General features: G+C 38.7%; 1 protein-coding gene across 5 annotated transcripts in view; it reads right to left on the bottom strand.

The window, feature by feature from the left end:
• ACER3 (alkaline ceramidase 3) overlaps positions 1-14,795 on the bottom strand; it is a 213,545-nt gene that overhangs the window by 31,120 nt on the left and 167,630 nt on the right. For all 5 annotated transcript variants that reach the window (XM_057552772.1, XM_057552771.1, XM_007187570.2 and 2 more), the window contains one exon: positions 13,413-13,471. In XM_057552772.1, the coding sequence (XP_057408755.1) occupies positions 13,413-13,471 (59 nt within the window). The remainder of the gene's footprint in view (positions 1-13,412; positions 13,472-14,795) is intronic.

Here is a 14,795-nt window from a genome sequence, read left to right as displayed (position 1 = left end):
GGTGGTAGGTTAGGTTGTTTGAGATTTTTCTTATTTTTTGAGGAAAGCCTACATTGCTATGAACCTCCCTCTTAGGATTGCTTTTGCTGCATCCCATAGATTTTCTATGGTTGCGTTTTCATTGTCATTTGTCTCAAGGTATTTTTTAATTTCTTCTTTGATTTCAAGTTGACCCACTGGTTTTTTAATAGCGTGTTGTTTAGTAATGATATTTTTCTTGTTTCTCTTTCTATTGATTGCTAGTTGATTGCTAGTTTCATGCCATTGTAGTCAGAAAATATGCTTGAAATAATTTCTGTCTCTTAAACTTGTTGAGGCTTGTTCTGTGTCCTAGTATGTGGTCTATCCTAGAGAATGTTCCATGTGCACTTGAAAAGAATGTGCCTTTTGGGTTTTTTGGATGTAATGTCATAGTATCAAAATTAAAATATCAATTAAGTCTAACTTTTCTAACATGTCATTTAGGATCTCTGTTGCCTTATTGATTTTCTGTCTGGAAGATCTGTCCACTGATGTCAGTGGGGTGTTAAAGTCTCCTACTATTATTGTATTCCCATCAATTTCTCCCTTTATGTCTGTTAGTATTTGTTTTATATATTTGGGTGCTTCTATATTAGATGCATATATGATGATGAGTGTAAAATCCTCTTCCTGTATTGATCCTTTTATCATTATATAGTGTCCTTCTTTATCTTTCTTTATAACCTTTGCTTTAAAGTCTATTTTGTCTGATATGAGTATTGCAAGTCTCACTTTCTTGTCATTTCCATTTGCATGAAATATCTTTTTCCATTCCCTCACTTTTCAATCTATGTGTAGGCAGCATATTGTAGGCTCTTGTTTTGTTATCCAGTCTGCCACTCTATGTCTTTTGATTGGAGCATTTAGTCCATTGATATTTAAGGTAATTATTGATATATATGTATTTATTGCCATTTTAAACCTTGTTTCCCAGTGGATTTTGTATTTCTTCTTTGTTCCTTTCTTTTTCTGTTTTTCATTTTGTAGTTTGAAGTTTTTCTTTTGCACTATGCTTGAGTTCTCTACTTTTTGGTTTTTGTGAATCAATTATATGTTTTTGGTTTGTGGTTACCCTTTTTTTCAAGTATGTTAGCCCATTACTATAACTACTTGCTTTAGACTGGTAGTCATACAGGCTCAAACACACTCTAAAAAAACCCCCCACATTTTCTTACTCCCCTCCCTGACATTTTATGATTTTGATGTCCTCTCTAACATCTTCATGTTTATACTTTTGCTGTTCATCATAGTTACCATTGCTTGCACACAAAAAAGTTTTTTTAAATCTACGTACTGCCTTATTTAAGGGATTTATTTTCCAATTGTGATTTCTCTCTTTCCTATAGATTCTTGCTTCTTTTCTATTGATTTATGTATGTATGTATGTATTTAATTATGCTGCACTGCGCAGTTTGCAGGATCTTAGTTCTCTGACCAGGCATTGAACCTGGGCCCCGGCAGTAAAAGTGCCAAGTCCTAACCACTGGACTGCCAAGGAATTCCCTACTTCTTTTCTATTTAGAAAAGACCTTTCAATATTTCTTTTAGGTTAGGTTTAGTATTGCTATATTCTTTTAGTTTTTGCTTGTCTGAGAAATTCTTTTTCCTTCTATTCTAGATAATAATCTTGCTGTGTAGAGGATCCCAGATTGCAGGCTTTTTATTTTCAGGACTTTGAATATATTGCAACTCCCTTCTGGCCTGCAATGTTTCTGTAGGGAAATCAGCTGATAGCCTTATGGGGGTTCCCTTGTAACTAACTCTTTGTTTTTCTCTTGCTGCTTTTAGAATCTTCTCTTTATCTTTAGCTTTTGCCATTTTAGTTATAACATGTCTTGGTGTAGGTCTGTTCAGGTTCATCTTGTCTGGGCTTCCTGTATCTGGATATCTGTTTCCTTCTTTATGTTTAGGAAGTTTTCAGTCATAATTTCTTCAAATATACTTTCAATCCTCTTTTCTCTTTCTTCTCCTTCTTGGATTCCTACTATGCATAGATTGGCTCACTTTATGTTATCCAATAGGTCTCATATATTGCTTTGATTTTTTTCATTTGTCTTTCTGTCTGCTGTTCTGATTGGGTGATTTCCATTATTCTATCTTTCAGATCACTTATTCGTTCTTCTGCATTATTTAGTTTTCTATTTATTGCTTTCAGCTTGGTTTTCATCTCAGCAAGAGTTTTCTAGTTTTAATTGGCTCCTCTTTATAGTTTCTAGTTCCATGTTATAATGATCTGTATTTCTGTCAATAGCCTTTCTTAATTCCTTCAGTATTTTTATTACCTCCTTTTTGAACTTGGGATCTAGTAGACTGGAGAGGTCTGTTTCATTGTTCTTTCAGGGAATTTCTCCCATTCTTTTAATTGGGACTATTTCCTCTGGTTCTTTTTACTTATATTTCTCTGACTCTATGAATTTAGGAGAAACATTATCTACTCTGGTCTTTAAGGGCTGTTTTTATGTGGAAGCATTCCTGTGGAGCCTGCATGAGTCTAATATTTTTGGTGTGAGGGCTGTTTTTAGTATGGATGCCTGCTGTCTCTTTCCTTAGTGTGTGCTGGCCACTATCCCGTTGATAGGTGGTGTGACTGGTGTTGTGGTGACCAGAGCCCGTACTGGATATTGAGTGGGGCCTCCTCTTTGCTCTGTGGCTGTCACAACCCTGTCAGGGGCAGGATCTGCTCCCCAGCTGTTGGAATAGAAGCCCCCAGATCCAATTCTTAAGTGTGGTGTGGGGTAGGTGGAACTGGAGTGCTTCCACTAAGTATTCCTCCGCAGGAGCTGTCCACCAGAAAGTGAGCTCTGTGGTGTCGTCTGTCACCGGTTGTGTGGGCTCACAAAGTACACTGCTGTTGGTACTGCCCGGGGCCCCGTCTCAGTCAAGGGAATGCAGGCAATCGGCCTGAATGTCCCTCAGCTGCTGTGATCACAAAGCTGCTGGCACAGATCTGCCGAAGTCAGACACAGGGACCTGCCATAGTCATGCACCTGGACCTGCCATGGGAGCTATGGAATCAGCACAGACCCTGGCCCGCCTCTGTGTGCACATTCCTGCAAAGCCAACAGGTGCTAAATCTGGACCCACCCCAGGCTAAGGAGCACCAGTAATCCACTGAGATGTCCAGAAGGCACTGAGCTAATAAAGGCACGAGTGTTGTAAATCCATCAGTCCCAAAGCTGCAAGCCCAGATTTCAGCCCTGCCTCTGAGTGTGGGCAACTGCCAGGACTTGCAAGCTCCCAGAGCTTGTAGAGGTGGAGTTGTGCCTGCTGTGAGCAATGAGGAAAATGAGGCTGCTGTGGCAGAGCCCCTTCTCTCCCTTTGCGTGTGCGTTAACAATGGGGCTTCTATGGCATACCTGGGCTCAGTCCTGCGCATACCCCAAGTTGTGGCCTGGGCCACACTCCAGTCTCTTTGGGCTGTCTCCGCAGAGCCAACCCCAGTCCTCTCCCCAGGTTTGTCCTCTGAAGCCCGAATTTCAGCACCCAGCCCCTGCACACACCAGCAGATGCATGTCTCAGGCTGGGGAGTGCAGCAGGGTGGCCATGACTGTGCTGGTCTCTCTCTGCCCTGCCTGCCACAAGCCAGTTGCTGCACTCTCCTCTGAACCTCTGACGCTCCCTTTCTGTCCTGGCTGATCTTCCAGCCAGAGATGGGGGTTCCCAGGGTGAGAGAAACTCTCCTGTTTCACAGCACTCTCCCAGGGTATAGGTCGAATCCCAATTCCTTTTTTTTTCTCTTTCATCCTGCCCAGTTACATGGTGATGTTTCTTGCAGCTCTGGTTGTATGAAATGTTTTGCCAGTGTTCAGTAGTTATTCTGTGAGAACTGTTCCACATGTAGGTGTATTTTTTATGTATCTGTGGGAGGAGGTGAGCTCCATGTCCTTCTATTCTGCCATCCTGATCTCTCTGGTACTGTTATTAATATGCTGTGTTCCTATATAATAGCAATAAATGTGTGGACACCAAAATTTAAAAATACAATACCATTTACAACTGCTTAAAAAAAAATCAAAGCTTTAGTTCACTTCCTTCTCAGTACCAAGTCAGTGATTTTCCTAGCAGAAATCTCTGGAGATTGGTTCAAGATGGCGGAGTAGAAGGACATGCTCTCACTCCCTCTTGCGAGAACACCAAAATCACAACTAACTGCTGAACAATCATCAACAGGAAGACACTGGAACTCACCAAAAAAGATATCCCACATCCAAAGACAAAGGAGAAGGCACAATGAGACAGTAGGAGGGGCGCAATCACAATAAAATCAAATCCCATAACTACTGGGTGGGTGACTCACAAACTGGAGAACGCTTAAACCACAGAAGTCCACCCACTGGAGTGAAGGTTCTGGGCCCCACGTCAGGCTTCCGAACCTGGGGGTCCAGCAATGGGAGGAGAAATTCCTAGAGAATCAGACTTTGAAGGCTAGCGGGATTTGATTGCAGGACTTTGACAGGACTGGGGGAAACAGAGACTCCACTCTTGGAGGGCACACACAAAGTAGTGTGCGCATTGGGACCCAGGGGAAGGAGCAGTGACCCAATACAGATTGAACCACACTTACCTGCTAGTGTTGGAGGGTCTCCTGGAGAGGCGGGGGGTGGCTCTGTCTCACCGAGAGGATAAGGACACTGGCAGCAGAAGTTCTGGGAAGTACTCCTTGGCATGAGCCCTCCCAGAGTCCGGATTTAGCCCCACCAAAGAACCTGGGTAGGTTCCAGTGTTGGGTCGCCTCAGGCCAAACGACCAACAGGGAGGGAACCCAGCCCCACCCATCAGCAGACGAGCGGAGCGGACTAAAGTTTTACTGAGCTCTGCCCACCAGAGCAACAGCCAGCTCTACCCACCACCAGTCCCTCCCATCACAAAACTTGCACAAGCCTCTTAGATAGGCTCATCCACCAGAGGGCAGACAGCAGAAGCAAGAAGAATTACAATCCTGCAGACTGTGGAACAAAAACCACATTCACAGAAAGTTACACAAGATGGAAAGGCAGAGGGCTATGTACCAGATGAAGGAACAAGATAAAACCCCAGAAAACAACTAAATGAGGTGGAGATAGGCAACCTTCCAGAAAAAGAATTCAGAATGATGATAGTGAAGATGATCCAGGACCTCGGAAAAAGGATGGAGGTAAAGATCGAGAAGATGCAAGAAATGTTTAACAAAGACCTAGAAGAATTAAAGAGCAAACAAACAGAGATGAACAATACAATAACTGAAATGAAAAATACACTAGAAGGAATTGATAGCAGAATAACTGAGGCAGAAGAACAGATAAGTGACATGGAAGACAGAATGGTGGAATTCACTGCTGCAGAACAGAATAAAGAAAAAAGAATGGAAAGAAATGAAGACAGAGGCCTAAGAGACATCTGGGACAACATTAAACGCAACAACATTTGCATCACAGGGGTCCCAGAAGGCGAAGAGAGAGAGAAAGGACCCGAGAAAATATTTGAAGAGATTATAGTTGAAAACTTCCCTAACATGGGAAAGGAAATAGCCACCCAAGTCCAGGAAGCGCAGCAAGTCCCATACAGGATAAACCCAAGGAGAAACATGCTGAGACACATAGTAATCAAATTGGCAAAAATTAAAGACAAAGAAAAATTATTGAAAGCAACAAGGGAAAAATGACAAATAACATACAAGGGAACTCCCATAAGGTTAACAGCTGATTTCTCAGCAGAAACTTTACAAGCCAGAAGGGAGTGGCATGATATACTTAACGTGATGAAAGGGAAGAACCTACAACCAAGATTACTCTACCCGGCAAGGATCTCATTCAGATTCAACAGTGAAATCAAAAGCTTTACAGACAAGCAAAAGCTAAGAGAATTCAGCACCACCAAACCAGCTCTACAACAAATGCTAAAGGAACTTCTCTAAGTGGGAAACACAAGACAAGAAAAGGACCTATAAAAACAAACCCAAAACAATTAAGAAAATGGTCATAGGAACATACATATCAATAATTACCTTAAACGTGAATGGATTAAATGCTCCAACCAAAAGACACAGGCTTGCTGAATGGATACAAAAATGACCCATATATATGCTGTCTACAAGAGACCCACTTCAGACCTAGGGACACACAGAGACTGAAAGTGAGGGGATGGAAAAAGATATTCCATGCAAATGGAAATCAAAAGAAAGGTGGAGTAGCAATACTCATATCAGATAAAATAGACTTTAAAATAAAGACTGTTACAAGAGACAAGGAAGGACACTACATAATGATCAAGGGAACAATCCAAGAAGAAGATATAACAATTATAAATATATATGCACCCAACATAGAAGCACCTCAATACATAAGGCAACTGCTAACAGCTATAAAAGAGGAAATCGACAGTAACACAATAATAGTGGGGGACTTTTAACACCTCACTTAGACCAATGGACAGATCATCCAAACAGAAAATTAATAAGGAAACACAAGCTTTAAATGACACAACACACGAATGGACAGATCATCCAAACAGAAAGTTAATAAGGAAACACAAGCATTAAATGACACAACAGACCAGATAGATTTAATTGATATTTATGAGACATTCCAACCGAAAACAGCAAATTACATTTTCTTCTCAAGTACGCACAGAACATTCTCCAGGATACATAACATCTTGGGTCACAAATTAAGCCTCAGTAAATTTAAGAACATTGAAATCATATCCAGCATATTTTCTGATCACAACGCTATGAGATTAGAAATCAATTACAGGAAAAAAACGTAAAAAACACAAACACATGGAGGCTAAACAATATGTTACTAAATAACCAAGAGATCACTGAAGAAATCAAAGAGGAAATCAAAAAAAACCTAGAGACAAATGACAATGAAAACACGACGATCCAAAACCTATGGGATGTGGCAAAAGCAGTTCTAAGAGGGAAGTTTATAACTATACAAGCCTACCTCAAGAAACAAGAAAAATCTCAAATAAACAATCTAACCTTACACCTAAAGGAACTAGAGAAAGAAGAACAAACAAACCCCAAAGTTAGCAGAAGGAAAGAAATCATAAACATCAGAGTAGAAATAAATGAAATAGTAAAAAAGAAAACAATAACAAAGATCAATAAAACGAAAAGCTGGTCCTTTGAGAAGATAAACAAAATTGATAAACCATTAGCCAGACTCATCAAGAAAAAGAGGGAGAGGACTCAAATCAATAAAATTAAAAATGAAAAAGGAGAAGTTACAACAGACACCACAGAAGTACAAAGCATCCTAAGAGACTACTACAAGGAACTCTATGCCAATAAAATGGACAACCTGGAAGAAATGGACAAATTCTTAGAAAAGCACAACCTTCTGAGACTGAACCAGGAAGAAATAGAAAATATGAACAGACCAATCGCAAGTAATGAAATTGAAACTGTGATTAAAAATCTTCCAACAAACAAAAGTCCAGGACCAGATGGCTTCACAGGTGAATTCTATCAAACATTTAGAGAAGAGGTAACAACCATCCTTCTCAAACTCTTCCAAAAAACTGCAGAGGAAGGAACACTCCCAAACTCATTCTATGAGGCCACCATCACCCTGATACCAAAACCAGACAAAGATACTACAAAAAAAGAAAATTACAGACCAATATCACTGATGAATATAGATGCAAAAATCCTCAACAAAATACTAGCAAACAGAATCCAACAACACATTAAAAAGATCATACACCACGATCAAGTGGGATTTATCCCAGGGATGCAAGGATTCTTCAATATACGCAAATCAATCAATGTGATACACCATATTAACAAATTGAAGAAGAAAAACCATATGATGATCTCAATAGATGCAGAAAAAGCTTTTGACAAAATTCAACACCCATTTATGATAAAAACTCTCCAGAAACTGGGCATAGAGGGAACCTACCTCAACGTAATAAAGGCCATATACGACAAACCCACAGCAAACTTCATTCTCAATGGTGAAAAACTAAATGCATTTCCTCTAAGATCAGGAACAAGACAAGGTTGCCCATTCTCGCCACTATTATTCAACATTGTTTTGGAAGTCCTAACCACGGCAATCAGAGAAGAAAAAGAAATAAAAGGAATACAAACTGGAAAAGAAGAAGTAAAACTGTCACTGTTTGCAGATGACATGATACTATATATAGAGAATCCTAAAGATGCCACCAGAAAACTACTAGAGCTAATCAATGAATCTGGTAAAGTTGCAGAATACAAAATTAATGCACAGAAATCTCTTGCATTCCTATACACTAATGAAGAATCTGAAGGAGAAAGTAAGGAAACACTCCTATTTACCATTGCAACAAAAAGAATAAAATACCTAGGAATAAACCTACCTAGGGAGACAAAAGACCTGTATGCAGAAAACTATAAGACACTGATGAAAGAAATTAAAGATGATACCAACAGATGGAGAAATATACCATGTTCTTGGATTGGAAGAATCAATATTGTGAAAATGACTACGCTACCCAAAGCAATCTACAGATTCAATGCAATCCCTATCAAATTACCAATGGCATTTTTTACAGAACTAGAACAAAAAATCTTATAATTTGTATGGAGACACAAAAGACCCCGAATAGCCAAAGCACTCGAGGGAAAAAAGCAGAGCTGGAGGAATCAGACTCCCTGACTTCAGACTATACTACAAAGCTACAGTCATCAAGACAATATGGTACTGACAGAAAAACAGAAATACAGATCAATGGAACAGGATAGAAAGCCCAGAGATAAACCCACGCACCTATGTTCAACTAATCTATGACAAAGGAGGCAAGGATATACAATGGAGAAAAGATAGTCTCTTCAATAAGTGGTGCTGGAAAAACTGGACAGCTACATGTAAAAGAATGAAATTAGAACACTCCCTAACACCATACACAAAAATAAACTCAAAATGGATTCGAGACCTAAATGTAAGACCAGACACTATAAAACTCTTAGAGGAAAACATAGGAAGAACACTCTTTGACATAAATCACAGCAAGACCTTTTTTGATCCACCTCCTAGAGTAATGGAAATAAAAGCAAAAATAAACAAATGGGACCTAATGTAACTTAAAAGCTTTTGCACAGCAAAGGAAACCATAAACAAGACGAAAAGACAATCCTCAAAACGTGAGAAAATATTTGCAAACGTATCAACAGACAAAGGATTAATCTCCAAAATATATAAACAGCTCATTCAGCTCAATATTAAAAAAACAAGTAACCCAATCCAAAAATGGGCAGAAGACGTAAATAGACATTTCTCCAAAGAGGACATACAGATGGCCAAGAAGCACCTGAAAAGCTGCTCAACATCACTAATTATTAGAGAAATGCAAATCAAAACTACAATGAGGTATCACCTCACACCAGATAGAATGGGCATCATCAGAAAATCTACACACAACAAATGCTGGAGAGGGTGTGGAGAAAAGGGAACCCTCTTGCACTGTTGGTGGGGATGTAAATTGATACAGCCACTATGGAGAACAGTATGGAGGGTCCTTAAAAAACTAAAAATAGAATTAATATGACCCAGCAATCCCACTACTGGGCATATACCCAGAGAAAACCATAATTTAAAAAGAGACATGCACCCCAATGTTCACTGCAGCACTATTTACAATAGCCAGGTCATGGAAGCAACCTAAATGCCCATCGACAGACGAATGGATAAAGAAGTTGTGGTACATATATACAATGGAATATTACTCAGTCATAAAAAGGAACGACATTGGGTCATTTGTAGAGACGTGGATGGATCTAGAGACTGTTATACAGAGTGAAGTAAGTCAGAAAGAGAAAAACAAATATCATATATTAATGCATATATGTGGAATCTAGAAAAATGGTACAGATGAACCGGTTTGCAGGGCAGAAATAGAGACACAGATGTAGAGAACAAACGTATGGACACCAAGGGGGGAAAGCGGCGGGGGGTGGGGGTGGTGGTGGGATGAATTGGGAGATTGGGATTGACATGTATACACTGATGTGTATAAAATGGATGACTAATAAGAACCTGCTGTATAAAAAAATGAAATAAAATTCAAAAATTAAAAAAAAATCAAAACTCCAAAATGCTAATGGAAGAAATCAAAGATGATCTAAATAAATGGAGAGACACACAAGACACACAGTGTTCATAGACTGGAAGACTGAACATAGTAAAGATGTCAATTTTTCACAAATTGATATACAGGTTTAATGCAATTCCTATCAAAATGCCAATAAGATTTTAAATATAGACATTATTTTTCTAAAATTTATACGTAAAGGCAAAGGAACCCAAATAGAAAAAACAGTTTTGAAAAAGAAGTGAGAAGAATCAATCCATATGATTTGAAGAGTTATTTTATAGGTAGCGTAATGAATTATCAGAGAGTAAGACCGGTAGAAGAATAGACACCTAAATCAATGCAACAGAATAAAAAAACTCAAAAATACATCCACACAAATATACCCAAGTAATTTTTGAGAAAGGTGCAAAAGCAATTCAGTGAAGAAACAGCCTTTTCAACCAGTGGTCCTGGAGTAGTTGGACCTCTGTAGGTTAAAAAATGGACCTCAACCTACTCCTTACCCCTTACATAAAAATTAACTCAAAATAAATCATAAACTTAAATGTAAAACTATACAAAACTTTTGGTAAAAAACGAGAAAACCTAGGGTTAGGCATTGAGTCCTTAGCCTGCATGCCCAAGCATGATACGTAAAAGGAAAATTGATAAACTGATTTCATCAAAATTAAAAACTTTTGCTCTGTGAAAGGCCCTGTGAACAGCATGAAAGACAAGGTACAGATTGTGAGAAAATATTTGTGAGCCACATATTTGATGAAGGATTAGTATCTAGAATATGTAAAGAATGCTCAAAACTCAAATAAAAAAAAAGAGAAACAATCCCATTAGAAAATGGGCAAAGACATGAACAGACGTTTCACCAAAGAGGATACATAGATGGTAAATAAGCACATGAAAATATGTTCAACATTATTAGCCACTAGGGAAAGAAGAATTAAAACCACAATGAGATATCAGTACACATCTGTAAGAATGACTAAAATAAAAAATAGTGACAACACCAAATGTTGGCAAGGATGAAGAGAAACTGGGTCACACATACACTGCTGGTGGGAATGTAAAATGGTAGAGCCACTCTGGAAAACAGTTTGGAAGTTGGGTTTCCCTGGTGGTGCAGTGGTTGAGAATCCTCCTGCCAATGCAGGGGACACAGGTTCGAGCCCTGGTCTGGGAAGATCCCACATGCCGCGGAGCAACTAAGCCCGTGCACCACAACTAGTGAGCCTGTGCTCTAGAGCCCGCAAGCCACAACTACTGAAGTCTGTGCGCCCTAGAGCCCGTGCTCCACAAGAGATGCCACCACAATGAGAAGCCCGCATACCGCAATGAAGAGTAGCCCTCGCTCACCATAACTAGAGAAAGCCCACATGCAGCAACGAAGACCCAACGCAGCCAAAAATAAATTAATTAAAAAAAAACAGTCTGAAAGTTTTAAAAAGAATGAAACATATGATTATCATACAACCTAGCAATTCCACTCTGGGCATTTATTCCAGAGAAATGAAAATTTATATTCACGTAAAAACCTGTAAACAAATATTCATAGCAGCTTTATTTGTAATAGTAAAAAACTAGAAATAAAAAACTGGAAATCCAGATGTTATTCAACAGGTGAATGATTAAACTGTGGTACATCCATATCATGGAATACTACTCACAATAGAAAGGGTGAACTATTGATACACTCAACAACTTGTATTAATCTCCAGTGAATTATGCTGAGTGCAAAAGGCCAATCCCAATGGTTATATATACTGTGTGATTCCATTTATATAACACTCTGAAAATGAAAAATTGGAGAAATGAAGGGCAGATTAGTAGTTGCTAGGGGTTAAGCATAGGGGGTAAGGGAACGGGGTAGGAGGGAATTGGGTGTGGCTACAGAAAGAACACACAGGGATCCTTGTGGTGATAGAATTGTTCTGTATCTTGACTCTGTCAGTGTCAAATCATGGTTATGATATTGTACTACAGTTTTGCAAGACATTATCACTAGAGGAAACTAGTAAAGGGTACAGACAATCTCTATTATTTCTTACAAATGCATGTGCTTCTACAATTATCTCAAAACAAAAAGTTTAATTAAAAAAGAAAAAAACAGGGCTTCCCTGGTGGCGCAGTGGTTGAGAATCCGCCTGCCAATGCAGGGGACACGGGTTCGAGCCCTGGTCTGGGAAGATCCCACATGCCGCGGAGCGGCTGGGCCCGTGAGCCACAATTGCTGAGCCTGCGCGTCTGGAGCCTGTGCTCCGCAACAAGAGAGGCCGCGGCGATAGCGAGAGGCCCGCGCACCGCGATGAAGAGTGGCCCCCGCTTGCCACAACTGGAGAGAGCCCTCGCACAGAAACGAAGACCCAACACAGCCATAAATAAAATAAATTAAAAAAAAAAAAAAAAAATTTAAAAAAAAAAAAAAAAAAAAAAAAAAAAGAAAAAAACAGAGCTTCCCTGGTGGCACAGTGGTTGAGAATCTGCCTGCCAATGCAGGGGACACGGGTTCGGGTCCTGGTCTGGGAAAATCCCACATGCCGTGGAGCAACTGGGCCCGTGGGCCACAATTACTGAGCCTGCACGTCTGGAGCCTGTGCTCCGCAACAAGAGAGGCCGCGATAATGAGAGGCCCACGCACCGCGATGAAGAGTGGCCCCCACTTGCCGCAACTAGAGAAAGCCCTCACACAGAAACGAGGACCCAACACAGCCATAAATAAATTTAAAAAAAAACAAAAAACTAAAATAAAAGGACATAAACTTTAAAAAAAAAAAAAAAGAAAAAAACAGGAACAAACCCATAAATCATACTATTTACTTACTGAGCATCTGTTATATGGCCAGGCCCTATGTCAGGTACTCACATGAAATATTTCTTATTTTATTTTTCATGAACTCTATAAATATTATGCCTATTTCCTAAATGATCTTTCTGGAATACTGTTTCTCTGTGACACTAACAGTCTTCCTTGAGAGGTGTTCTGCAAAAAGGGTTCCTTAGTTAAGTAGTTTGAGAAACACAAAAACAATTATTTTATTTTCTACTGTAGGATTTTTCAAGGCCTTTAATAAACTCATGTACATTATAAATATTCAAAAGGAGGCCATCACACATAGCTTTCCTCAAATTTCTTCAATTTTACAACTACTGGTTTCACGTGATGCCTATTAACAACTTACTTAAAGAACTAGTATTTCTTGCAATATACCATAATAAATGTTGGGTTATAAGTTTTCTATCAATAGCCTTTCTGGAGTTGGGTTTTATGTGTTATTTCAGTTTAGGCTACAGATTTACCACCTAAGTATACTCTTTTGATGATCCAAAGTACTTACCATGTAACAATATAAATAGATCGAACTACTAATGTGAAGACCAACATTCCATACATGACCTGAAGAAGAAAGGGAAAATGAAGTTAGTAAAATCATGATTCTTTAGCAAAGGAAGTATATTTTGCCTACAAAAATAGCCCTCCCAGTTAAATGTAAACATTGATTATCTTTCATTACATTTTAAAGAACAGATGTATAATTATATAATGAAGAGTTATACTAACCTTTGAGGAAACAGCCTGCTTGTGAATAATCAATATCAGAAGTCTCATGTCAATTTTAATTCTGAATGGTTACATGAAATTTTAAATATCTGCCGAAACCTGAACAAATGCTGTATTTTTGCCTCATATTCCCTAGAGATCCTTTCCTTCTTGTTAGCTTCACTTTCAGCAAATGATTCTACTTCCCATCTTATAAATCTGAACTCTTTTAAACTCTCCTCCTAAGTGTTTCTGCATTCATATGCACCCTCTCCCTGCATTCTTTCTCCCATTCCTAGTTTCTAAAGAAAGAGGTGCCCATTTCTTCTTGACTGAGGTTAATCGACTCCCCTGTGTTCTTTATTCTATATGCTCCCACATCTTCCCAGACTTGGCTATAACAACTAACCTCTTTCTCTTCTATATTGAGCACTGGATAGGTACTACTACCTGGAAACCTGAACCTAGTGGGAAAATTTAACTTTTAAAAGTGTGAAATATTAAATACAAGAAAACTGCATAGAATATAAATGTATAACTTAAATATTTATAAAGCCAATAGCTGGGAAAGTACCATTCAGGTCAAGACACATGTTATCTCTTCCCAGTCCAACCCTCTCCCCTACTCCTTAGAGAAAACCACTCTCCTGACTTTTATAATAAACACATTTTCTTGCTTTTATTTACGTGTTTATTAACTTAAACTGGCGTCCTAAATATGAACTCCTAAATAAGTTTTTAAAATTTTAATTTTAATTTACAATAGAATAATGTTACATACATTTGTTTTTGTTTTATCTTTTAGGATTCAATTATGTTGTATACGTAGCCATAGTTCATTCATTTTTGATATCACATAAATAACTACCACAATTTATTTACCAATTCTTGTGTTGATGGACATTTTGAGGTTATTTCCAGTTTTCACTGCTATGAACATTTTTATGCATATATTCTAGTACACACATACAAAAGTGTCTCCAGGGTATGTACCTAGGAATGTAACTGCTGGGTCAGAGAGTATATTATTATCAAAATTACTAAAAATGTCAAACTGTTTTCCAAAGTGGTTATACCAACCTTTACTCCAACCAATGTGTATTCTGAGTGTTTCTTTTATGTCACATACTCAAAACATGATATAGTCAGACTTCTAAAGTTTTGTCAGTCTATGTGGTTT

The sequence above is a fragment of the Balaenoptera acutorostrata genome, chromosome 9 (genome assembly GCF_949987535.1).
Source record: "Balaenoptera acutorostrata chromosome 9, mBalAcu1.1, whole genome shotgun sequence".
Taxonomy (NCBI): Eukaryota; Metazoa; Chordata; class Mammalia; order Artiodactyla; family Balaenopteridae; genus Balaenoptera; species Balaenoptera acutorostrata.
Note: the sequence above shows the minus strand (reverse complement) of the source record. Positions and strands in the feature narration are given on the sequence as shown.